Below are 25,900 nucleotides of genomic sequence, written 5' to 3'. Positions count from 1 at the left end.
AAAAACAGTGTTGCCATGCAAAACCATCCAGTAGAATGCACCATTTTGACTTTTCTATATGCCTCTTAACCTTGTGAGTAGGATTTTAACTTTGTCGCAATATCGAATAATCCCCACATGTAAAGATGTAAAGATGTGTTGTACTCTTCCTTCACGATCTGGACCTATAGTCGGATCACTGAATCATATGCATTATCGATTGGTATAAAGTCACCCTTAATACTACACAGTGGAGACCTTAATAGGCCAAGTAAGCTGCTAACGAAAGCAGTAGCCCCTGGCAACCAGCGTCAACAAATCCCACATAGATTAATAAAAACCACAGACTGCCTCCTAGCATCTCTAAATGTAATTTAAAGCCAAAAAAGCTCATGCAAATAGGAAATGAATTATTTTTATATATACTTATGTGCATATTTTAGTCCTATATTTTTGTTGCTTTGATGGTACAATTGACTGCAAGTCCCTGCCTACAGTAGGGGGAAGGGCTATGCAGTAATTCATCTCTATATCCCCTGTGAGTAAAGCCGTATGTTGTCATTGATGAAACAGCTAGTGTACAAAACAAAAGAAAGTAACAAAAGCTTGAGCTAAAACATCTTATAGGTGATAGGTGCATTCTAGATATACTGTATCATTTTCTAGCTACACCAAGAAATTCTACAGATCAGAAATAGTTATCTGCTTGGTGCATACATTCGTTTCCAATATAAAGCTGACATTAATAATCTGCATCAATGGCAACAGAATGATTGTTTCTGACCAACGGAAATCTCTTCTGTTGCTAAAATTGTACTGGACATACCTCAAAGCTGTCCTCTTTTGCAAGTCATTTTTGCTTAGTACTGTACCATTAAACAACAGTCTGCTGATAATTTCCCATGTGAAATGGTGCTGACTAATGCATAAATTAAATGTCTACTAAGGCCCTGTTCAGACGGCAGAATTTCCACCTATTATTAATTTCAATGGGAGAATGCTTCTTTTTCCCACTAGCTCATTTTTTCAGCTAGCGGACAAAAGAAGTATCCTGCCAGATCTTTGGGCTGATTCCACCCAAACATTCCATTGAAGTAAATAGGAGTAAGAATTTTCCTGCTGACGGCAGAAATAATTCTGCGCCGGATTTTGCACGGGGACCAGCCAAACAAAAAATTTGCTGCGTGAACATAGCCTTAAAAAGGCCACAATGGTTGGATCGTAGGCTGAGCCAGCCATCTGTGGAGGGACAAAGGCTGGTAGCGTATGTGCCCGTTTGTTGGCTCAGGATAAGCCACAGAATTTGATCTGCGGACCGACAACTGCCCAGGGCAGACAGGGCCGAGCTAGGAAGAGGAGGACCATCAGAAGTGCCCGACTATGTTACATTGTGTGGGACGGAGGTGTTGCAATGGGACGATCCATTCTAAGATTTTCATAAGTGTCATGTCCGTGGCTGTGGGCCATCAGAACCACTCTCCCCATGACAGCCGCAGCCACGAGTCGGCGAGCGCTGGCCCCAGTCTCCTCCTCAGGAGATGCCCGCTCTTAAAGGGGAAGCACGCTGTAATGACGGGGGTAGGGAAACGGACAAGTGAGCCCTAATCTACCCGCCACTCTGTCCCTGCCTACTTGCAACGACAGGCCCTAGGCGACGGGGTACAACTGGGCGGCGGTCCCTACGCTCAGTAAGTGCACGAGACAAACAGACAAGGGAACACAAAGCAAAGGGAAAGGGGCAGTTGCCCACGGCAACACCGTGAGCAACAAGAGTGGTGAACGAGCCGAGTCAAACCAGGAGTGCACGAGGTACCAAACGCAGAGCAGGAGAGTAGTCCGAAAGCCAGGGTCAGTATGGAGCAGGATCAAATAGATAGAAGCTGTAGCTGGGCCAGGAAACCACACGAGAAGAATCACAAGCAAAGGAACAGGAAAGGCAGGTATAAATAGACAGAGGGCGGGAGCTAGCTCCGTCTGGCCAGGCTGCGATAGGCTCTCCCACTCCTAAGCCTGCCATCCTGAGTGGTGGAAGATGGAGTCAGTCTCAGAGACATAGACTCAGGTGCAGACTGATTACCTATGGGAGTATAAACAGAAGTTGTGCCTGGCAGATCCTTTACAGTACCCCCCCCCTTTTATGAGGGGCCACCGGACCCTTTCTAAGTGGACCTGGTTTATTGGGGAAACGAAGGTGGAACTTCCTGACCAATACCCCAGCGTGAACATCCCGGGCGGGTACCCAAGTCCTCTCCTCAGGCCCGTATCCTCTCCAATGGACCAGATACTGGAGGGAGCCTTGGACCATCTTGCTGTCCACAATCTTGGCCACCTCGAACTCCACCCCCTCAGGGGTGAGAATGGGAACAGGAGGTTTTCTCGAGGGAGCCAAGGACGGGGAGCAGCGTTTAAGGAGGGAGGCATGAAACACGTCGTGTATTCGAAAAGATGGGGGCAACTCCAGTCGGAAGGAGACAGGATTGAGGACTTCAATGACCTTATACGGCCCAATAAACCAGGGGGCAAACTTCTTGGACGGGACCTTAAGGCGCAAGTTCCTAGACGATAAACACACCAGATCCCCGACCATAAACAAGGGGTTAGCAGAACGTCTTCTATCAGCCTGAGTTTTTTGTACGCTCTGGGACGCCTCTAGGTTCTTCTGAACCTGGGCCCAGACTGTGCACAGTTCCCGATGAACGACCTCTACCTCGGGATTGTTGGAACTACCAGGTGAAACGGAGGAGAACCGTGGATTAAACCCAAAATTACAGAAAAAGGGGGAGACCCCTGACGAGTTACTGACCCGGTTATTAAGGGAAAATTCGGCGAGGGGAATGAATGAGACCCAATCATATTGACAGTTAGAGATAAAACACCTTAAATATTGTTCCAGAGATTGATTAGTCCTCTCAGTTTTGCCATTAGTTTCAGGATGGAAGGCAGTGGAGAAGGACAGATCAATCTCCAACTTTTTACAGAAGGCTCTCCAAAACAAAGAAACAAATTGTACCCCTCTGTCCGAAACAATATTGACAGGGACTTCATGGAGACGCAGGATGTGTTTGACAAACAGAGTAGCTAACGTCTTGGCGTTGGGTAGTTTCTTGAGGGGCACAAAGTGGCACATCTTACTGAAGCGGTCTACTACCACCCACACCACCGACTTGCCTTGAGATGGGGGCAAATCGGTGATAAAATCCATGGAGATATGGGTCCAAGGTCTCTGGGGAATGGGCAAAGAACGTAGTAAGCCCGCTGGTCGGGACCTGGGAGTCTTGGACCTAGCACAAACCTCACAAGTGGCGACGTAGGCCTTAACGTCTTTAGGCAACCCAGGCCACCAATAGTTTCTGCCAATGAGGTGCTTGGACCCAGGATGCCTGGATGACCAGATAGTGCGGAGTCATGATTTTCCCTAAGTACCCTTAGCCGGCATTGCAGGGGAACAAACAGCTTGTCCTCAGGAAGGTTCCCGGGAGCTGAACCTTGATCAGCCGCAATTTCAGAGACTAAATCAGAATCAATAGAAGAAATGATTATACCAGGAGGCAAAATACAAGCAGGATCTTCCTCCAAAGGAGGGCTGGCCATGAAGCTACGCGACAGTGCATAGGCCTTAATATTTTTAGACCCAGCCCTATAGGTAACCAAAAAGTTGAATCTGGTAAAAAATAGCGCCCATCGAGCTTGTCTCGGGTTTAGCCTCCGGGCAGATTCTAGGAAAACCAGATTCTTGTGGTCGGTAAGGACCGTTACCTGGTGCCTAGCCCCCTCCAGGAAGTGGCGCCACTCTTCAAATGCCCATTTAATGGCTAAGAGTTCGCGGTTGCCAATATCATAGTTACTCTCAGTGGGCGAAAACTTCCTGGAGAAGTAGGCACAGGGACGGAGAAGGGTGAGGGACCTGGTACCCTGGGAAAAGACAGCCCCCACTCCCACCTCGGATGCGTCAACGTCCACGATAAATGGCTCCATTTGGTTGGGCTGAACCAGCACCGGGGCCGAGATAAAGCACTTCTTAAGGACCTCAAAAGCCTGGACAGCCTCAGGAGGCCAGTGGAGGAGATCAGCACCTTTGCGAGTGAGGTCCGTAAGAGGCTTAGCGATGACCGAGAAGTTAGCAATAAATCTCCTGTAATAATTAGCGAACCCCAAAAAACACTGTAACGCCTTCAGGGAGGCAGGTTGGACCCATTCCGCCACAGCCTGGACCTTGGCGGGGTCCATGCGGAATTCATGAGGAGTGAGGATTTGACCCAAAAATGGTATCTCCTGTACCCCAAACACACATTTTTTGGTTTTCGCAAACAGTTTGTTTTCCCGAAGGACCTGGAGCACCTTCCTGACATGCTCAATGTGGGAGGACCAGTCCTTGGAAAACACCAGTATGTCATCAAGGTACACTACAAGAAATACCCCCAGGTAATCTCTCAAAATCTCATTTATGAAATTCTGGAAGACCGCAGGAGCATTACACAACCCAAAGGGCATGACGAGGTATTCGAAATGACCTTCGGGCGTGTTAAACGCAGTCTTCCACTCATCCCCCTCTTTGATGCGCATAAGGTTATACGCCCCCCGTAGATCAAACTTAGAGAACCATTGGGCCCCCTGAACCTGATTAAAGAGATCAGGAATCAAAGGAAGGGGATACTGGTTCCTCACAGTGACCTTATTCAAGTTACGGTAGTCAATGCATGGCCTAAGACCACCATCCTTCTTCCCTACGAAGAAGAAGCCAGCACCTACCGGAGAAGTAGAGGGGCGAATGTAACCCTTGGCCAGGCATTCCTGGATATACTCTCTCGTGGCTTCACGTTCGGGACAAGAAAGATTAAATATCCTACCCTTAGGAAGCTTAGCTCCTGGTACCAATTCGATAGCGCAATCGTATTCTCTATGAGGAGGTAACACTTCGGAGGCCTCCTTAGAGAAAACATCAGCGAAGTCCTGAACAAACTCAGGTAGCGTGTTCACCTCCTCAGGGGGAGAAATAGAATTAACAGAAAAACATAACGTCAAGCATTCATTACCCCATTTGGTAAGCTCCCCAGTATTCCAGTCAAACGTGGGATTATGCAACTGCAACCAGGGAAGGCCTAAAACCAAATCGGACGATAATCCCTGCATCAACAGTACAGAGCACTGCTCCAAATGCATGGAGCCAACAAGGAGTTCGAAAACAGGGGTATGCTGAGTAAAATAACCATTAGCAAGAGGAGTGGAGTCGATACCCACTACCGGGACAGGTTTAGGCAAATCAATCAAAGGCATAGCTAGAGACATAGCAAATTCCACAGACATAATATTAGCAGAAGACCCTGAATCCACGAAGGCACTGCCGGTAGCAGACCTACCACCAAAAGAGACCTGAAAGGGAAGCAATATTTTATTACGTTTCATATTTACGGGAAATACCTGTGCGCCCAAGTGACCTCCCCGATGATCACTTAGGCGCGGAAGTTTTCCGGCTGCTTATTCTTATGCCTAGGACAGGTTTTCACTTGATGCTTGTCATCCCCACAATAGAAGCAGAGACCATTCTTCCTGCGGAACTCTCTACGTTGTCGGGGGGACACGGAGGCCCCGAGTTGCATAGGTACCTCCGAGTCTTCCGTGGAAGAGCGAAGCAACGGGACCTCGGGAGGCATCATGGGGGAGTCAGAGGGGAAAACACAGAAACGTTCAAGCTGTCGTTCCCTGAGACGTCGGTCAAGTCGTACTGCTAAAGCCATAACCTGATCTAGGGAGTCAGAAGAGGGATGGCTAACTAGCAGGTCTTTCAGGGCGTTCGACAGACCCAACCTAAACTGGCACCTTAAGGCAGGGTCATTCCACAGAGAAGCTACGCACCACTTCCTAAAGTCAGAACAATACTCCTCAACAGGTCTCTTACCCTGACGTAAGGTCACCAGCTGACTCTCGGTAAAGGCAGTCCTGTCAGTCTCGTCATAAATGAGTCCGAGAGCAGAAAAGAAACGATCAACGGAGGAAAGTTCAGGGGCGTCAGGAGCCAAGGAGAAGGCCCACTCTTGGGGCCCTTCCTGGAGCCGGGACATAATTATACCCACCCGCTGGCTCTCAGAACCTGAGGAATGAGGCTTTAAGCGAAAGTAGAGCCTACAACTCTCCCGAAAGGAGAGAAAAGTCCTCCGGTCCCCTGAGAACCGGTCGGGCAACTTGAGGTGGGGTTCAAGAGGTGAGGTGAGGGGCACTACCATGGTAGCGTCAGGCTGGTTGACCCTCTGAGCCAGGGCCTGGACCTGTAGGGAGAGACCCTGCATTTGCTGGGCCAGGGTCTCAAGGGGGTGCATAGTAGTGTCAGGGAGCAGGGTAGACTAGGTATACGGGCTTGTGATTATGTAATGATAGGGGTAGGGAAACGGACAAGTGAGCCCTAATCTACCCGCCACTCTGTCCCTGCCTACTTGCAACGACCCGCCCTAGGCGACGGGGTACAACTGGGCGGCGGTCCCTACGCTCAGTATGTGCACGCGACAAACAGACAAGGGAACACAAAGCAAAGGGAAAGGGGCAGTTGCCCATGGCAACACCGTGAGCAACAAGAGTGGTGAACGAGCCGAGTCAAACCAGGAGTGCACGAGGTACCAAACGCAGAGCAGGAGAGTAGTCAGAAAGCCAGGGTCAGTATGGAGCAGGATCAAATAGATAGAAGCTGTAGCTGGGCCAGGAAACCACACGAGAAGAATCACAAGCAAAGGAGGAACAGGAAAGGCAGGTATAAATAGACAGAGGGTGGGAGCTAGCTCTGTCTGGCCAGGCTGCGATAGGCTCTCCCACTCCTAAGCCTGCCATCCTGAGTGGTGGAAGATGGAGTCAGTCTCAGAGACATAGACTCAGGTGCAGACTGATTACCTATGGGAGTATCCACAGAAGTTGTGCCTGGAAGATCCTTTACACACGCGCACCGGACTTTGATGAAGCATCAGGCCGTGAGTACCCTGGACTATAAGAGGGGTTCAGCCCCCTGCTTCGATGCCTGAGTGTTGTTGTTGCTACCCTAGTTTGTCTATGCAATGGTCTCCTAGTGTGTTCCTGTTCGTGTTCCCTGCATTCCGTACTATCCTGGTCGAGTACTGTGCTGTGCGAAAGTCGTGCCGTGCTGTATACCACGCCTGACCTGCTTCACCACGCCTGACATCTACCTGCTGCCTAGTCCAAGCCGAGCCTGCCTTGCTACTGTCCGAGCTGCCACAGGTACCCTATACGAACTATAGCCATTGACCTGCACCCTGTTGGCCAGCTGCCATACCGCTAAGGCTGTACGGCCCAGTGGGTCCACAGTCCCTACGTGACAATAAGTTATGTTTAATAATAGTGTCTTCCACGATATTAATTCATTTTTTGTGTGTTCCGCTCTGTGTTATGAGTAGCTTGTGGATTGTCCAAAAGGATTGTCCAATGCGACTCAGCTAATTTAGGTTCTCAGGGCATTTCTGTTATAAATCAGTGGGACATTACGCTTAAGACGTGGCTGTGTACAAGTGAAAAACACCCTTAAAGGGCCACTACCATATTTATAAATGTATAGATGATCAATAAATAAATAAATACAGATCATATTTATCCCGCATCATTAATTTTGATATTGAAAATGGCAGAAAGATACAATGTGTAAATGTAATGTGTAATGTAAAATAACTTAATGGAGAAAAAACACTTTGAGAAATCTCTTTACTTACTAATGTGTCTTTTTTGGTTCCTACAAGAAAGACAGAGCAAGTATCCGGTTCATTTTCCTTAAGGGCATCTTGAAGCCAGTGCCTGGAACAAAAGATGACACTGTGACAACAGATAGTGCTCCCATGTGGAAACAGAATTCCCCACTCCCGTGTTTGTTATACTTACTTTGTGTGTTCCAGCGTCTGGATGTCACCAAGATCAAAGGAAGTAATAATCACTGCAAGGTAAAAGAAACAAAAGTATTATAATAAACAAGTCTCTAAAGCTTGTCCTACACAGTCAGTTGTCCTAACTACCTATGGTTGGGGAGACATCTCCCCATTCTCAGACTGGCCCCCCACCTTCCCGCGCCGATGTAGAAGGCGAATAACTCCAAAGCTCGACTGCCACGTAAGGCTAAAATATTGAACCACATGTGACGAGTTGAAGACACAGTCAGGTGTTCAGCTTTGAGCTTTTTAAGTGACCCCATTACTTGTATAGTAGACTTACCTTGGGCTCCCCTATAATATGCGGATGCAATACATTTGAATTTCTCTTGGCCTGCAGTGTCCCATCTTTGAGTGGAAAAGAGAAAAAAATAAGCCGCCAACATGACTAAAACCATAGTTAATAACATGTTATACTTACTCAGAAGTAATTTTGTTTTATCTTGTTTTAATATAAATTGGTCCAATATTCTATGCTGATTAATTTTTTATACATCATTAAAGAAGGTCAGGGCTCGATTTCACTGATACAGAGCCCCAAATATAGTTAAGTTACAAAATTCTGGCGGGAGCTTAGATTTATACAATAAATTAAATAATAAAACAGTATGCAGGAAGTTTCTAAGCTCCCCCTAGTGGCAACTGAACGCAACCAGAATAGTATCATGTACCTTAAGGGTATGTGCACACGAGAAGTGGCTTTTACGTCTGAAAAGACAGACTGTTTTCAGGAGAAAACAGCTGCGTCGTTTCAGACGTAAATGCTCCTCCTCGCATTCTGCGAGGCGTCTTTGACGCTCGTAAATCTTGAGCTGCTCTTCATTGACTTCAATGAAGAACGGCTCAAATTACGTTGCAAAGAAGTGTCCTGCACTTCTTTGCCGAGGCAGTCATTTTACGCGTCATTTGACAGCTGTCAAACGACGACGCGTAAATGACAGGTCGTCTGCACAGTACGTCGGCAAACATCTGCCTATTCATTTGAATTGGTTTGCAGACGTACTGTGCAGACGACCTGTCATTTACGCGTCGTCGTTTGACAGCTGTCAAACGACAACGCGTAAAATGACTGCCTTGGCAAAGAAGTGCAGGACACTTCTTTGCAACGTAATTTGAGCCGTTCTTCATTGAGCCGTTCTTCTTTGCCGAGGCAGTCATTTTACGCGTCGTCGTTTGACAGCTGTCAAACGACGACGCGTAAATGACAGGTCGTCGGCACAGTACGTCGGCAAACCCATTCAAATGAATGGGCAGATGTTTGCCGACGTATTGTAGCCCTATTTTCAGACGTAAAACGAGGCATAATACGCCTCGTTTACGTCTGAAAATAGGTCATGTGAACCCAGCCTAAAAAGCACTCCACTCTTTTTTTTTTTTATTTCCCCCTCCATTTGTAGAATGTGATCATGTGGGCGGCCCTGTGCCCGAAAATGACATGATGCAGGGATCGGTAAATATTTCTGCACGCAGCACCCCACTGAAACACCAATGTACAAATGGAAGGGGGAAATAAAAAAAAGTGGAGGGATCCCTTAAATAGGATCTGTCAGCAGATTTCACAATACAAACTGCATACATTAATAAATAGATCTCTTAGACCTGATGAGACTAATGTACTTACTTTGTAAGAATGGTTGTATAATCCTTTCTCAAAGTTTTCCTGCCTGCTATTAAAATTAACATTTTTTGGAGACTAAGCATTTGCCTGATGTAACCTCAATCTCCGTCCATCTAGAGCTGACAAGCTCCTATAAGTAAAAAATAAGTGTCCGTCCTCCCCGACAACATGCTGAAATCTCACACATGCTCAGTACAAGCTACAGGCTCCCTGGATCATCGTAATCGTACCAACCCGTAGAATAAAGTGAACAGTTTACCACAGTTTTTACCACACAATGAACACCGTAAAACAATCAGTTTTTTGCCCTATTCACATACAAATATTTTTTTGCAAGTTTCCCAGTACATTATGTGGTACATTAAATGGTGCAATGAAAAACTACAACTTGTCCTGCAAAAAACAAGCCCTCATACAGCTGTCAACGGAAAAAATAAAAAAGTTATGGCTTTTGGAAGGCGGGGAGGAAAAAACAAAAAATCTAAAATTGGCCATGTTATTAAGGGGTTGTACAGTATTAGGGTATGTTCATACAGCTTATTTTCGGCCATTTTTCGGGCCGTAAACGGCCAAAAAGCGGCCGAATAATCGGTAGCAGAACGCCTCCAAACATCTGCCCATTGATTTCAATGGGAAACGGCGTTCTGTTCTGACGGGTCGTTTTTTTACGTGGCCGTTTTGAAAAGTGTATGTCACTTCTTGAGACGTTTTTGGAGCCGTTTTTCATAGACTCTATATAAAACAGCTCCAAAAACTGGCGAATAACGCGAGTGGCTTAAAAAACGTCTGAAAATCAGCTGTTTTCCCTTGAAAACAGCTCCGTATTTTCAGACATTTTTTGCTAAGCGTGTGAACATACCCTTAGAAAAACATGGCTACTTTCTTCCAAAAACAGTGCCACACCTGTCCACAGGTTTTGCGGCCCCATTAATTTCAATGAAGATAAGCTACAATACTAGACACAACCCATGGACAGGTGTGGTGCTTTTTTGGGAAGAATGCTGCCATGTTTTCTTATCCTGTACAACCCCTTTAATAACAGAGCAGTTGATTGGGAGCTCTGCATGGGAAAACAGAGCCCTGGTATGGTGTTAAAATGTGGACTATGACTCTAAGGGTATGTTCACACGTACACGTCCGATACGCCTGAAATTACGGAGCTGTTTTCAGGAGAAGTGCAGGCGTTTTTCGCAGCGTCCATTACGGACATAATTGGAGCTGTTTTTCTATGGAGTCAATGGAAAACGGCTCCAATTACGTCCCAAGAAGTGACAGGCAAAAAAAAATGTAAAAAACGTAAAAAAAATGACCGTCGGCACAGTACATCGTAAAACCCATTCAAATGAATGGGCAGATGTTTGCCGGCGCATTGGAGTCATATTTGCGGACGTAATTCGAGGTTAAAACGCACGAATTACGTCCGTAAATAGGGTGTGTGAACCCAGCCTTAGGGTATGTTCATACGGCAAATGAAAAACGGCTGTAAAATACGGAGCTGTTTTCAAGGGTAAACTGCCTCTGATTTTTAGCCGTTTTTTATGCATGAAGCGTTTTTTTATGTGTTTTTACAGACGTTTTTGGAGCTGTTTTTCTATTGACCCAAATGAAAAACGGCTCCAAAAATGCCTCAAGAAGTGACATGCACTTCTTTTTACAAGGCGTTTTTTTTTACGGGCCATTTTTTCAAATGGGCGCGTAAAAAACCGACCCATCGGAACGAACCGCCGTTTTTGCGATTGAAATCAATGGGCGGATGTTTGGAGGCGTTCAGCCTCCGTATTTTTAGCCGTTTGAAAATAAGCCATGTGAACATACCCTGATATGTACAAAAATGTCTCCAGTAATACTTGGTGCCAGTGTTATGCAAATAATATACTAATGCTGATGAGATTGTTATTTGGTATAGCATAGTACAATAATGCATGCGGCGTGCCGTACTACCAGATATTTTATGGCATATACAATACATAACAGGTAAATAGATATGTGTCCTGGACATGGAAGACGTTGGTAGATGTATGTTGCGGTTCACTTACATCTGCAGATTAAAGGGTATGCCCAAGATTTCAAACCGCTCAATCTCAAAATCAACACCGATGGTTGCTTTATAATCCCGATCAAATACATTCTTGCAAAATCTGTAGCAAAAAAGGAATATTTCAGTTACAGCTTTTTTCTTATCTGCTCCTTATTTAGATATAATGACCTTTTTTGTTTTCTAATAACCTTGGTTATTACCCTTCCCTTCAACCAATAAGATGTATTTCATTGACTTCTAAGATACTGTATGTAAGCACAGATGGAGTCTATTTTATTACTTTTAATGATTAATGTACAGCATATAAATGTAATTGTTTTTTAATTTGTTTCCGCTAAGATAATAAGCGTCAGGTTACTAAAATATGATTATGCATTAAAATGGATTTGCAATATTATTTTATGATTTAATGATCCAAAGCATGAGAAATGATTGTTAACATAAGGTACTATGAACATAACAAACGTTGCAATAGGAAAATAGCCAAATTTGACCATTTGGAAAGTGGACATATCACATATGTTGGGACGATAACAATAAAATTAATGGGCACCTTTTTACATGCAAGAATATAAATCAATGAGGGTCCATGCGGTGATATCCTCACTGATTTCTACAACAAAGTGGCCCAAAACTGCCTCTATCTTGAGCGAGCTCTATTTTAACCAGAATTCTTGTGCATTTTGAATATGCCCCATTGAATATGCTTATGTTGAGCGGGTGCTCGCTTTTTCAGATAGAAAATCATAGTGTTCATTGCATTAGATAGCTTCACCAGCGACATACTCAAGTGAAGGGATGTCACATAAAACATGGAGGTTGTATATCCTAATAACAATAAGGGAATGTTCACACGGCTTATTTTCGTCCATTTTAAAATGTACCTGTTGATCAAACTGGTTTTTCCCACATAAAGATCTCCCACCATCACAACCTTTGACATCTTCAACCTGTATAATATCATAAAAAAATTAAATGTTAGAAAAATGATGCAGCCATCTACTCAAAGGGTTGCATAATTATTATTGCGGGATCGCCCTCACTATTGAGGCTCATTGGCCTTGATATGGTAATGGGTGGCAAATACCTGATAATCTACCCTTGCTGTAGTATTAGGCTATAGTCACACAACGGTGGAAAAAACAAAAACTTCCGTTAAAAACGGATAAACTGTTAGTTTTTCATGGCTGTTTTGCATCAGTGTGTCTCTGAAATTTCATCCATTTCCAGGCTGTCTTAACAGTTTATAACGTCCGTTTGTCATTTGTTTGCCATCCGTTTTTCACGGCCTTTAAAAAAACAGATGAATTTCATTCATCAGTTTTTTTTTAGGCCCAACCCCCTGAAAACACCACACTGCCCATGAAGATAGTGCCACTGTGACCACATAGAGCCACAGTGCCCACAGTAGATTGTGCCCACATATAAAGTGCCTGTGTCCATGTAAAGGATCTGCCAGGCACTACGTCTGTGGATACTTCCAGGATTAATCAATCGACACCTGAGGCCGGACCTCTTAGACTGACTCCGGCTCCCACCAATCAGGGTGGCAGTCTCAGGAGTGGGAGAGCCTATCGCGGCCTGGTCAGTCGGAGTTAGCTCCGCCCCCTGTCCATTTATACCTGCCGTTTTCTCTTCCTCATTGCTTGTGATTCTTCCTGGTTTCCTGGCCCCGCTACAGCCTTGCTCCAGCCTGCTACTGCCTTGCTTCAGCCTTGCTACAGCTTCCGCTTATCCTGCTTCGCTCTGACCCCGGCTTGCTTCCTGCTCCTTGCTCTGCGTTCGTATACTTCGTGACATCCTGATTCTGACTGGCTCGTGGACCACTCTGGTTTCCTCACGGTGTTCCGTGGGCTACTGCCCCTTCCCTTGCTTGTTCCCTGTTTGTATTCCTTTGCACTTAGTCAGCGTAGGGACCGCCAGTTGTACCCCGTCGCCTAGGGCGGGTCGTTGCAAGTAGGCAGGGACAGGGCGGTGGGTAGATTAGGGCTCACTTATCCCCTTCCCCTTCTTCCTGCCATAACAGTCCATGTAGGTAATGCCACACACAGTTCCCATGTAGATAGCGCCCCTGTCCCCTGTAGATAGTGCCCACATGCCACAGTACCAATGTAGATAGTGCCACCCCCCTGTTGATAGCGTCACACATACCCCTGCCCTGCTGGGAATTCCGCTCCCAGAGGAGCCCGTGACGTCACAGTTCATATATGGACAGTGACGTCAGGGGCTCCTCCAGGAGCGTAAAACCCGGCCAGATTGTTGTCAACACTCAGGCTGGGGATTCCTCTCCTGGAGGAGCCCCTACGACACTGTCCATATATAGACAGTGACGTCAGGGGCTCCCTTAAGGAGTGGACTCCCCAGCCAGTGTTTTGCCCACGCTCTGGCATCTCAAAGCCCCTATATATGGACAGTGACGTCAGGGGGTCCCTCTAGGAGCGGAATCCCCGGTCATAGCGTTGCTGATGACAGTGCTGTCGAGGGCTTTCCCAAGACAGGAGTCCCCGGCCAGAGCACTTGCGATGCTCCAGCCTGGTACTCCATAGTTGAAAGCCCTGATTTTACTGTCCATATATGGACAGTGAAGTCAGGGGTTTTCCCGGGCTTTTGCTCTTAAAGAGGCTCTGTCACCAGATTCTCAAACCCCTATCTCCTATTGCATGTGATCGGCACTGCAATGTAGATAACAGTAACGTTTTGTTTTTTTTAAACTTTCATTTTTGGCCAAGTTATGAGCTATTTTATATATATATATGCAAATGAGGTTTGAAATGGACAACTGGGCATTTTTATTTCGTTATGTCCAACTGGGCGTGTATTGTGTTTTTAACTGGGCTTGTTTATGTGTATGATGCTGACCAATCAGTGACCAGTCAGCATCATACACTCATCTCCATTCATTTACAAGCAGCACAGCGTTCTTACTAGAACGATGTGCAGCCAGGTACACAAGTGTCCTGATAATGAATACACATGAAATCCAGCCTGGACGTCATGTGTACTCAGAATCCTGACACTTCTGAATCTTTTCTCTGAGATTTCCAGCAAGCCACTCGTAATCTCTTGCTGGAAATCTCAGAGAAAAGAGTCAGAAGTGTCAGGATTCTGAATACATATGACGTCCAGGCTGGATGGTCATGTGTATTCATTATCAGGACACTTGATTAACGTTAATCTAGTGTCCTGATAATGAATACACATGACCATCCAGCCTGGACGTCATGTGTATTGAGAATCCTGACACTTCTGACTCGCAAGAGAAACGAAATCTCGTTTAGCTCCGTAATCTCGCGAGATTTCGTTTCTCTTGCTGCAATCTCACAGAAAATATTCAGAAGTGTCAGGATTCTGAGTACACATGACGTCCAGGCTGGATTTCATGTGTATTCATTATCAGGACACTTGTGTATCTGGCTGCACATCGTTCTAGTAAGAACGCTGTGCTGCTTCTAAATCAATGGAGATGAGTGTATGATGCTGACTGGTCACTGATTGGTCAGCATCATACACATAAAGACGCCCAGTTAAAAACACAATACACGCCCAGTTGGACATAACTAAATAAAAACGCCCAGTTGTCCATTTCAAAGCTCATTTGCATATATATAAAATAGCTCATAACTTGGCCAAAAACGAACGTTTAAAAAAAAACAAAACTTTACTGTTATCTACATTGCAGCGCCGACATGCAATAGGAGATAGGGGTTAGAGAATCTGGTGACAGAGCCTCTTTAAAGTAGCGCTGTGCCTGGGAGTCCCATTGTGAGGGCCAGGATCTGTTTTTAGCGGCTGTCACAAAGATTGGTTTCTGAAAAACGACCATTAAAAACAGATCCATTGACTTCTATCGGGGCCGATTGACCGTGGAATTGGCCAAAAATAGAACATGTTCTATTTTTTGATGGCCAGTATTCATGGGGCGTAAAAAAACGGCCGTGTGAATACACCCATAGAACTTCAGCGTTCTGAAAACGGCTATGTGATTGCCGTTAAAAAAATATGTTTTTAACTGTGGTGTGAATATAGCATAAATCAGCTTTCCATGTACTGACTTCCTGATGAGTTTGTGGTGGGCTTGTCATTATACAAAGGAGCTAGTCTGAACGAGCAGAGCTGCAGAGTAAGGAATTGGGGAGGGACAGAGGCAGAATGAAAGCAGCAGTCTGAGGGCATTTACATTGGCAGGTCCCTGCCCCGCAACAAGTGCTAATATTGACATGTTGATCGGCGCTCATTTGCTCCATTTACACGGAGCAATGATCATGGTTATATGGGGACGAACAATCGTTAATACAATAGAACATCCCTATAAAGTTGGCATTTTGTGAGTAGTAAATCCTGTGTTCAGACGAACAATCATTTTTATGGTAGCATAAAAGTTCATATCAGCCGCTGAACAAGCTTGTTTGTTGGCTGATTGCTGCCATGTTTACACCAGCCGATTATCAGGAACGACCACTCGTATGACCGCTCACTTGCTCGATCACCGGCCCCTGTAAAAGGGCCTTGAGCCTTGACACATGATTAGAAATACGAGGTTGGATTTCAGACAACCACAGATACCATTAAAAAATGTAGGTAAGCCGAAATCACTGATCATAGCCGTGCCCTAAAGAAGCAGGGAGAAAAACAAATAAAGAGGCAGAGCCTGAAGGAAATTCACAGGGGAAAAGTGGTTATGCCTTCAACTGCTTTTCTAGGGATTGTCCACACGCTGTGGAATTGCTGCGTTTTTTCCATCCGGAATGGCGGACGGAAAAAACGCAGCAGAATACAGTAGCAGCATAGTGGATGACATTTTACAAATCCCACCCACACGCTGAATAAAAATTCCGACCAGAAATTGACCTGCGGTGCGTATTTTTCGGACCATGTCAATTCCTGCGGAAAGTAAGACTGAATTGCTGCGTTTTTCAGAGAAAAATGCAGCAAAATACGCACCATTTTCTGAAGTAAAAACCGCAGGAAATGGTGCGTTTTTGCTGCAGTGGAAAGTCTGCTACTTTCAGCGGAATTTCTGCAGCAATTCTGTTGTGTGTGGACAAACCCCTAAAGTGAAGTAATTGTCTACCTATAATCCGCTGTGTAATATATTGTCATCAACTTCTTATTCAATGTGTAAAAAACATCTGCTGCTACCTGGAAAATTTCAACCAACATGCTTCCTCTTGACAGATCTGAACATGGCTTTATTTTCGTTTGACTTATGGCTTGGGCCGCCCAGTGTGAATACCCTTCCCCTATGAATAGCTGATTTTCACTCTAACCTATAAACATCCAAATGTTTTCTGGGATCCTGACAAATTTTGGAAAAAATGCTGCAGTGTGGCCGCATTATTAAAGTGTGGATCTTTAGAATGTACTTGTACTGATTTACTTCCCTCCCCCATTCAATAACATGACCCTTTCAAGTCCAGCTGCTTGTCACTGTAAACTCTATGGTGATATCATGTCACATGATCAGGGTCGCCAATCATGGACCGCTGCTTTGGACATGACTTACGGGGAAGATTTTTTTTTTCTGTCCTCACAGCTGTATGGACTGTATTGCTTACATAGAAATGACTGGAGTCACCTAAATCCTTACAGCTGTGACCAACAACACAAATGCAAGCACTCTCTACCTCTTTCTAAAGCTTACTGCTTATTATTAAGTATGAGAACTATACGTGCTTACACTGTGTAGTATTCGTTTATGAAGCATTTAATAGGATTTTGTGTGTTCAAAGACAAACTTTCAATCAATAACCAATACCTAAAGTCTTCATCATGAAAGGTTTCTATACCCCATATATAGAAGTATATCAGTGGTTTACACAATTGTATAGTGAGTGGATTGTTTTATTTGTGAAATAACAGTCTGTAACACAGGGATATACTCCTTATGTCAGGCGAGGGGAAGGGGTTGTCATACTATATTTGTTACTATAGCAAAGTCATTATTTACGTATGCTCAAAGGCTATATTTGCCAACAAAGATATCTGTGATAAGCATTCACAAGGGCTGGTTCATGCCAGGGTTTAGATGCTCTATTCTTGTTTTTTTTTTAAAGAATTATAGTAATTGATCTCTGTAAAGGGAAGAAGGGAAACATTCTCATTCTTTTGTAAATCTTTACCCCCTTCCTAGGCTTGGATGAGTAAAAATGTAAGGAAGAATGGGTCTACTTATGCTGCACCTCACTGGTGGAGCTGTAGAGGTAGCACTCGTAACTGGATCCCATAATCCACATCTCCAGTTTATTTTCTGTGTGGAGCTATAAAAAGTGCTCTTTCCAGAAACAACTTAAAGAGGCTGTGTCACCACATTATAAGTGCCCTATCTCCTACATTATCTGATCAGCGCTGTAATGTAGATCATGCTGTGCTGTCACTTACTCACACATTACTTACTCACACGTTACTGAAGTGTCTTGAGAGTGAATAGACATCACCTCCAGCCAGGACGCGATGTCTATTCACACTCCCAACACTTCGGTAAAGTTTGTGTGGGGCTTAATTTACAGCACTGCGTGATCTCGCGAGATCATGTTGTGCTGTTATTCACAGCGTGATCTCGCAAGATCACACTGTGCTGTGATTAAGTGCCACACAAACTTTACCGAAGTGTTGGGAGTGTGAATAGACATCGCATCCTGGCTGGAGGTGATGTCTATTCACTCTCAAGACACTTCAGTAAAGTTAATGTGGGTGTATGTGACAGCACAGCGAGATCACGCTGTGCTGAGTACAAATGGACATGAATGGAGAGAAGTGTATGACGCTGATTGGTCACTGATTGGTCAGTGTCATACACTTCTCTTTAAAATGCCCACTTGGTCAAAAGTAAAAAAATGCTCAGTTGGGCATTAAGAAACGAATTAGCATAAATCTAAAATTTCTCATAACTTGCTTAAAAATGATCATTTCTCAGAATAAAAACCACTGTTGTTATCTACATTACAGCGCCAATCACATTATGTAGCAGGCACTTATAATGTGGTGACAGAGCCTCTTTAAATCACCAATATCTGTCACTTTAAATCGTTAAAGCTCTTAATCACTGAGATAAAACATGTAAATATACACCATTCAGCCATAACATTAAAACCACCTGGCTAATATTGTGTAGGTCCCTCAAGCCATCAAAACAGACACTGACTTATTGAGGCATGGACACCACAAGACTTCTGAAGGTGTTCTGTGGTATCTGGCACCAAGACGTTACAAGCAAATCCTAAAAGTTGCAAGGTTGGGCCGACTATAGATCAGATTTGTTTTTCCAGAAAAATTCCACAAATGCTCAATCAAGTTAAGATCTGGGAAATTTGGGGGCCAAGTCAACACCTTGAACTCTTTGTCATGTTCCTCAAACCATTCCTGAACAATTTTTGCAGTGTGGCAGGACGTATTATCCTGCTGAAAGAGGCCACTGTTATTAAGGTATACCATTGCCATAAAGGGGTGTACCGGGTCTGCAACAATACTTAGGTAGGCGGTACAAGTCAAAGTAACATTCACATGAATAATAGGACCTAAGGTTTCCCAGCAGAACATTTCCCAGAGAATCACACTGCCTCTGCCAGCTTGCCTTCTTCCCATAGTGCATACTTGTGCCATCTCTTTTCCACGTAAGCAACGCACATGACCCGGCCGTCCGTATGATGTAAAAAAAAAACGTGATTCATCAGACCAGTTTGCTCCATGGTCCAGTTCTAATGCTCAGATGCCCATTGTAGGCACTTTCGGCGTTAGACAGAGATCAGCATGGGCACTTTGACCAGTCTGCAGATACGATACCCCAAACCCAGAAAGCTGCGATTCACTATGTGTCCTGACTTCTTTCTATCATATCCGGCAGTAACTTTTTCAGCAATTTGTGCTACAGCACCTCTTCTGTGAGATAGGACCGGCTAGCCTTCGCTTCCTATGCTCATCAATGAACCCATTACCCTAACGCCGGTTTACCGGTTGTCCTTCATTGGACTACTAACCACTGCATACAAATAACACCCCACAAGACCTGCCATTTTAGAGATGCTCTGATCCAGGTGTCTAGCCATCACAACTTGTCAAAGTCATTGAAACGAATACCAGAGTATGAGGGATGCAAGGGAGAAATGTTGGGGATGATGATGGTAAGAGAAAACAAGAAGAGATAAGAGAAGAAGGTCTTGTGAGGACTAAATATTACGTATCGGGAGATTAGGGCAAAGATGTATGGAGGGGACAGGTTGAGGAGAGCCTTGTGTGTCCTTATCAGGGTTCTTACATGTATTTCCTAGGTGATCCTTAACCAGCGAAGGGATTGGCAGTATGAAGATGCAGGATAGGAACAAGGAGAGAGGTGTATAGGAACGAGGTGTGTGCATCTGAGATAGAGAAATAAGATTGTGATTCCCATTCCTGGACTGATGTGAGTCTGTGGACAGCACTGTTGAATATGTTGGTGCTATACCAGTAATAGATAAATAGGGGATGAATTGGACAACTGATGACATTGGTACATAAATTTTTCACAGAATATCACAGAAATGAAAATAATCTCTTTTGTTTTTAACAAAATACATGTCACAAAAGGTTACACAACAAATGGTAGTGTGAAACCAACTTTTCAAGAACAGAATTAAACAAAAACATACCCAATATTCCCGACATGGCGTTGCTGGCAGGCACTCTTCACTTGGGCATCAAAATGGGTTTTATACTGAAGGGAAGATTCTGCTGTGTAACACTGAAATCAAAATAACAGTTACAAAAATCGTAGTTTTTGGTAGAACTTGCATGCCCTCTGCTGCACTGTAGTCACTGAATGCAGCATATTTTTGTTGCAGCCTGTATTCTGTTAATGTAATGCTCAGGGAAGCTGCTGCAATCTGCTAACAGTACCACAACAGCCTCTCCACGCAGTCAGTTCACATAATACAAGCCAAATTTCAGAACAGCATTAGGCTAGGTTCCCGCTGAGACTAAACGCTGCAGAATTTCCACAATGGAATTTTGTGCGGAAATTCTGCAGTATTTACAGGAGCAGCAAAGTGGAGTAGATTTGAACAAATCTCATGCACAAAGTGAGGAAAAAAATCTGCAGCCAAAACGTTCATAAACTGACCTCCGATGCGGATTTTATTTTGTTGCTGGTTTTCCCCATTGAATCTAACGGGGAGGTAAAACCTGCAACAAATAGAAAATGTTGCGGCGGAAACTGTGCGATTCTGCCGCAAAAATCGCAAATAAGAAAGGAAAAAATAACTTTTTATGTTTAAAATAAATAAAAAAGTAAATACTTGCCTCCAGCCTTTGTCACAGAGACTTGTTCATCTGTTCTGAGTGTAGCACGGCCTCCTGATATGACGTCGCTATGGCAACGCCCAGGGTAAGTATAAGCTTTTTTAGCACTGCTTTCTGCACCACAATTTGTGGTTTCTTTTTTTGGCCGGAATTCCCTCCGGTTCCAGGGTCGAATATGCTACATATTTTCACGGCGCGTATACGACCTGTGGGAACGCAGCCTTAAAGTTGCTAAGGCATTCTACAGAAACATTAACATCTTTATTTTGGGAACCAGTAAGGACCCAAGCATTATATGATGGCACCTTCTGATGTGTTTTATGACATATCAGGAGATACAATTCAGTGGATTGTCCCTTTAAATAGTATTTGGCTTATCATTTTTGGGGGGGGGGCTGTTCGGAGGCAGGCTTTGTTTACATGGGTACCCCTCACGATCAAATCGATTGGCCAGTCTATGTGTGTATAAGATACGTACCGAGCTCCCTATGAACATGTCCTGGATTGCTGTAGTGACCCCATAATAACAGTGTACAGCTAGGGAGAATATCAACCTCCTCCACCGCTCTGCTTGTGTTAGCTGCAGAGTACAGGCGTTTCTTTTAACATAGGAGCCTATGGGTGACGTACACCACTGTATGACATCTGTCACAGGCATGTTTGGGTGTGTTCACATCAGCGTCGGCCTTCCGCTCATCGGTTCCGTTCAACCTTTCCGTTCCATAAAGTTTCAATTTTTTTTGCGGAAACAATTGTGTAGTTGACTATGCTATTGTTTCCGCAAAAAAAAAAACAAAAAACTTTACGGAACAGAAACAAATGGAAACCAACAGCAACGGAAGCATTACCATTGAAATCAATGGCCCTTAAATGTATACATCATGGGCTTTTTAATAATTTTTCATGACGTATATGTTAAACGGATACCATTATAGAATATGGGATATGCCTAACAGTAGCCTCTAACACCATAGATTATAACGGTATCCATTCAACAGACACATTATCAACTCGCATGATCCTAGTTCATGACGTATCCATTTAACGTTACAGTCTATGGTGACGGAGGCTACTGTAAGGGCTTGTCCACACGTAACGTAATTGCTGCGTTTTTCAGAGGAGATGTCACCATCTCCCAGCACTGAGAAAAACGCAGCCAAATCCACACCATTTTCTGCAGCAAAAAAACGCCGTAAATGGTGCAGTTTTTCCGCAGCGGAATTTCTGCTAGTTTTAACGGAATTGCTGCAGAAAGTTTCTGCAGCAATTCTGTTACGTGTGGACAAGCCCTTACTCTTGGATTGCAACTGCTAGTAAAGGGAGTGATTATTAATAATAGTAATAATAAGAATAAGAATAATAAGAATAAGAATAAGAATATATTAGGGTATTGGTTCCAATCCCCAGCTCCCCTGTAATTCCCTGAGACAGACAATCAGGATGCGGTATTTGGACAAGGTCAGAAAAGTAAACAGTCAGTACAATATAAATGTATTGAAGTAAAACTAGAAGGGACTGAGTTACATTGGAACTACCAGTAGGAAACATAGAAGCTGGGCAGGAGACAGACACTTGTTGGTAACTGGTGTAGCTCTAGGGCACTCACCTTGGGCATCTGACAGATGAGCCTGTCTCTGGAGACGGGAGATAACGGCTGGTCCTGCATGCTGCCAGGTCTCTTCTCGCCTTGGCTCTGAGGACAGCGCGGGTTGTGGTTCTGTAGGGGCACTGGAGAAGAAGAGGTACCGGATTTGCCAGGGCAGTGTCCAGGGGCAGCTGCACCGTTACCAAGACAACGGCTGGCAAACTATGGGCGTGGCTTAATGTTAACAGAACGCGTGGAGGAGGGGCTCTGTATTAGGTTATTGGGCGTGGCTTACACACTAACTTTCTGCTACGGCCTCTCTCTCAATGGTTTGTGCATACAGTATCACGTCTAGGAGATACGGTGCGTGGTAAAAGCTTCAGACATGCGCAAAACGCCGGCCTATAACTGCTCATTTTATTTGCAAAACTTGCGTACGTACACGAAGCGGTATGTTCTACGTCTACGTAATGCGATATTCTAGAACACGCACGCCGCGTACATAGCCTGGTTGCCTGGTAACCATGGTACGCTGAACTGTGTATCAGGCTGAGGACAGCAAGCAGGTGCTGAGGTCGGGGCTGTAGCCGGGACTGCTGACGGGTGAGCCCTCGTACCCTTTACATTTAAAATGCAGCCTAGTGATATAGAAAGTCATGACTTTGTCACGATGTCTTATTCCTGTACCTGGGAGGGTAATGTCATCTGCCAGCTCCATCCACACGTAAGGTAACCCATACGTGTCACCCTTGGTAAACTCCTGTTTTTCTCATAGATCCCAAGAAACCTGTTCAGGAATGGCAGAAGCCCGGATATCCCCGTACTCACCACCACACATCGACCCCACTAAAGCGCATGTTGCCTTTGGAGAAAGGGCATTACCCAAACTAAATGAGGAGCTGAGGGACCCCGAGTTACCCACTAGGCAGAGGGCACTAATGGCTCTGTGTGACCTGGCGCATGATCCGGACAATGTCTACCAGGCTGTGCGTCTGGGTAAGTCATGATCTCACCTTTACTAGATGTTATAAAGCCTCGTTGTATTTAAAGGGTTATTCCCAACATATACTTTTATGTCCAAGTGTCCTGGAGTGTAAATGTATTAATATCTCTAAAATCTTTCTGTAGTGCAGCGGTTTCCAGCTTTGGCCCCCTCTCCACCCCATTCCGTCTTCTTTGTTGCGGTGGTCACCCCTATGGAAATGACCGCCGCCACTTGTTTGTAATCTCCTGCCGCGCTCGCGCAGTCGCCCCTGTCTCTGCTGGCCGGATTCCCGGGAGCGCGCTGAGGCTCCGATCTCCCGAATCTTCCTCCTCCCCTGCTGGTCATATTATTTGTAAGCCATGGCTCCAGGGCTAGCACAGTAACCCTGGAGCTGTTCCCTTCATTTGCACTCGGTTTTCTGTGTAAGCTCGATGCCGCTGTCAGAAGTTTATGATAGCAGCATCAGGAGCGCGCACAGAGATGGTGGCGAAGAGAGAGATGGGTGAGCGATATGCCCACATTTCAGGAAATGCCAGGGTACGAGAAGCAGGGAAAACAGAAGGAGCCATGAGGAGTATTGAGATGTGAATGACTGCAAGGGGTGCAAAATACAACTTTTTCATATGAAAATGAATTGCCTAAAAAAAAAAAATTGACAAGAGAGTTGGGAATAAGCCTTTAATGTATTGCATGCACATGATGAGATATGTCAAGAACTTATGGAAGGAAACGCAAAACGGAAAAGGTGTCAAATAAAAATCATTGTGCTCTCCTTTAAGGGGCTGTCTTAAAACAATGCCTTGTCAACTCATCAATCAGACCTGTTATTAAAGTAAGTTAGGTAACCTCTGGGATACTAAAAGGGGTTGTTCGGGGTCCCATGTTTTTCCTAATGGCTGCAAATGTCATGAATTAACAAAAGAAGCAATACTGCCCTCTCCTTTTCACCGGTGACCCCGCACTGACGCTCTGGCGGCAGTCACAAGGATTATTTTTTTTTTTAAACTCGTTTTATTGAAAAGTAATTTGAGTTTATCGCAGTATGAACTATAAAATGTACTGGACAACAGCGACCCAATAAATGTGACAAAGCACTCGCAGGTGCTGAATATAATGTTATAGTATTACAACAACATATAAACATTACTAACTAGTCAAGGCACAAAAGGCATAGAAAATATCAGTCAGAGCATACACATCATAAGACATTTACAAATAGGCAAATATGCAAGAGGTCCGGGAGATCCACAACAAACGATCAGAACAGTAGCTATCGCCCCACTCCCCCCACCAGCGCATCTACTGCCAGGTCTAGTTCCCTGGAAGAGTAAGGCTGGATTCACACGAGCATGTTCGGTCCGTAAAGGACGGAACGTATTTCGGCCGCAAGTCCCGGACTGAACACAGTGCAGGGAGCCGGGCTCCTAGCATTATAGTTATGTACAATGCTAGGAGTCCCTGTCTCGCTGCAGGACAACTGTCCCGTACTGTAATCATGTTTTCAGTACGGGACAGTAGTTCCACGGAGAGACAGGGACTCCTAGCGTCGTACATAACTATGATGCTAGGAGCCCGGCTCCCTGCACTGTGTTTGGTCCGGGACTTGCGGCCGAAATACGTTTCGTCCTTTACGGACCGAACATGCTCGTGTGAACCCAGCCTTAGTAGTATCTGGAGATCTGCACCACAAGTCCCAAATTTTATGACATTTGTCAGGGCAATTTCTGTGCTTGAATATGATACGTTCGTACGATACAGTAGAATTAACCATACGTTTCCAAATTGCAACATTAGGAGGTCGTCTATCCATAGATATGCCTTTACGAGCCAAAAACAAAGTCTCTTGTAAAAAGATTCTTGTATAATAGGGCCATATTTCTTCTTCCATTATGCCAAATAAACAAATTTCTGGAGAACCCATAATAGGAGAAGGCAAGATCGAATTAAGGAATCCAACAATCTCTGACCAATAGGACTTAATGTGGGGACACATCCACACCATATGCCAAAAATTTGCATTTAGGGCAAAAGGCTCAGGGGGGCAATTCATTTTAAATAAGCGTAGAGGCGTCAGATATGCTTGATGAATATAGTACAACTGGATGAGCTTGTTATTGGCTGCAGGTGATACATGCAAGTGAGATTGCAATAAGTCCTCAATAGTCTCTTCTGTAAGCGATGGCATCAGTTGGGACCATTTGGATGTAGTCGGTAGGGGGGCTGCAGAACCCTTTTTTTCAAGCAGGTGAGCATAGATAGCAGAAATCAAACCCCTAGGCCCCTGGGATCTGACCACTCCGATGAGAGAATAGGAGGAGATGGGCTGGCGCGGCTCCGGGAATTGTGTAGCAAGAAGATGACGCAACTGTAGGTATCTGAAGAAATGTTGTCTTGGAATGTGAAATCTTTCCTGCATTTGTTCGAAGGATAAGAAGACATTACTATCATATACATCTTCGAGCACCAGTATGCCCACATTAATCCAGTACGTGGCATCTTGGTAGTTGCTTAA

At 44.7% G+C, this 25,900-nt stretch overlaps 2 protein-coding genes across 3 annotated transcripts in view; one reads left to right on the top strand and one right to left on the bottom strand.

Moving 5' to 3' along the window:
* Nucleotides 1-22,794, bottom strand: part of RAB36 (RAB36, member RAS oncogene family) — a 29,884-nt gene extending 7,090 nt beyond the window's left edge. Inside the window, exons 1-7 of the mRNA XM_075831759.1 lie at nucleotides 22,425-22,794; nucleotides 20,170-20,261; nucleotides 12,433-12,498; nucleotides 11,547-11,648; nucleotides 8,176-8,240; nucleotides 7,849-7,900; nucleotides 7,683-7,764 (exon numbers count right to left, since the gene is read on the bottom strand). Of these exons, the coding sequence (XP_075687874.1) occupies nucleotides 7,683-7,764; nucleotides 7,849-7,900; nucleotides 8,176-8,240; nucleotides 11,547-11,648; nucleotides 12,433-12,498; nucleotides 20,170-20,261; nucleotides 22,425-22,484 (519 nt within the window). The 5' untranslated portion in view covers nucleotides 22,485-22,794. The remainder of the gene's footprint in view (nucleotides 1-7,682; nucleotides 7,765-7,848; nucleotides 7,901-8,175; nucleotides 8,241-11,546; nucleotides 11,649-12,432; nucleotides 12,499-20,169; nucleotides 20,262-22,424) is intronic.
* Nucleotides 22,686-25,900, top strand: part of RSPH14 (radial spoke head 14 homolog) — a 241,319-nt gene continuing 238,104 nt past the window's right edge. Inside the window, exons 1-2 of one of the 2 annotated variants that reach the window (XM_075831748.1) lie at nucleotides 22,686-22,766; nucleotides 23,179-23,399. In XM_075831748.1, coding sequence (XP_075687863.1) covers nucleotides 23,201-23,399 — 199 coding nt within the window. In that variant the 5' untranslated portion in view covers nucleotides 22,686-22,766; nucleotides 23,179-23,200. Of the gene's footprint in view, nucleotides 22,767-22,865; nucleotides 23,007-23,178; nucleotides 23,400-25,900 lie in introns of those variants that run through there. The other variant, XM_075831740.1, reaches the window with a different exon arrangement.

Source organism: Rhinoderma darwinii, chromosome 1, assembly GCF_050947455.1.
Source record: "Rhinoderma darwinii isolate aRhiDar2 chromosome 1, aRhiDar2.hap1, whole genome shotgun sequence".
NCBI lineage: Eukaryota > Metazoa > Chordata > Amphibia > Anura > Rhinodermatidae > Rhinoderma > Rhinoderma darwinii.
This window is presented reverse-complemented; position numbering and strand designations above follow the sequence as displayed.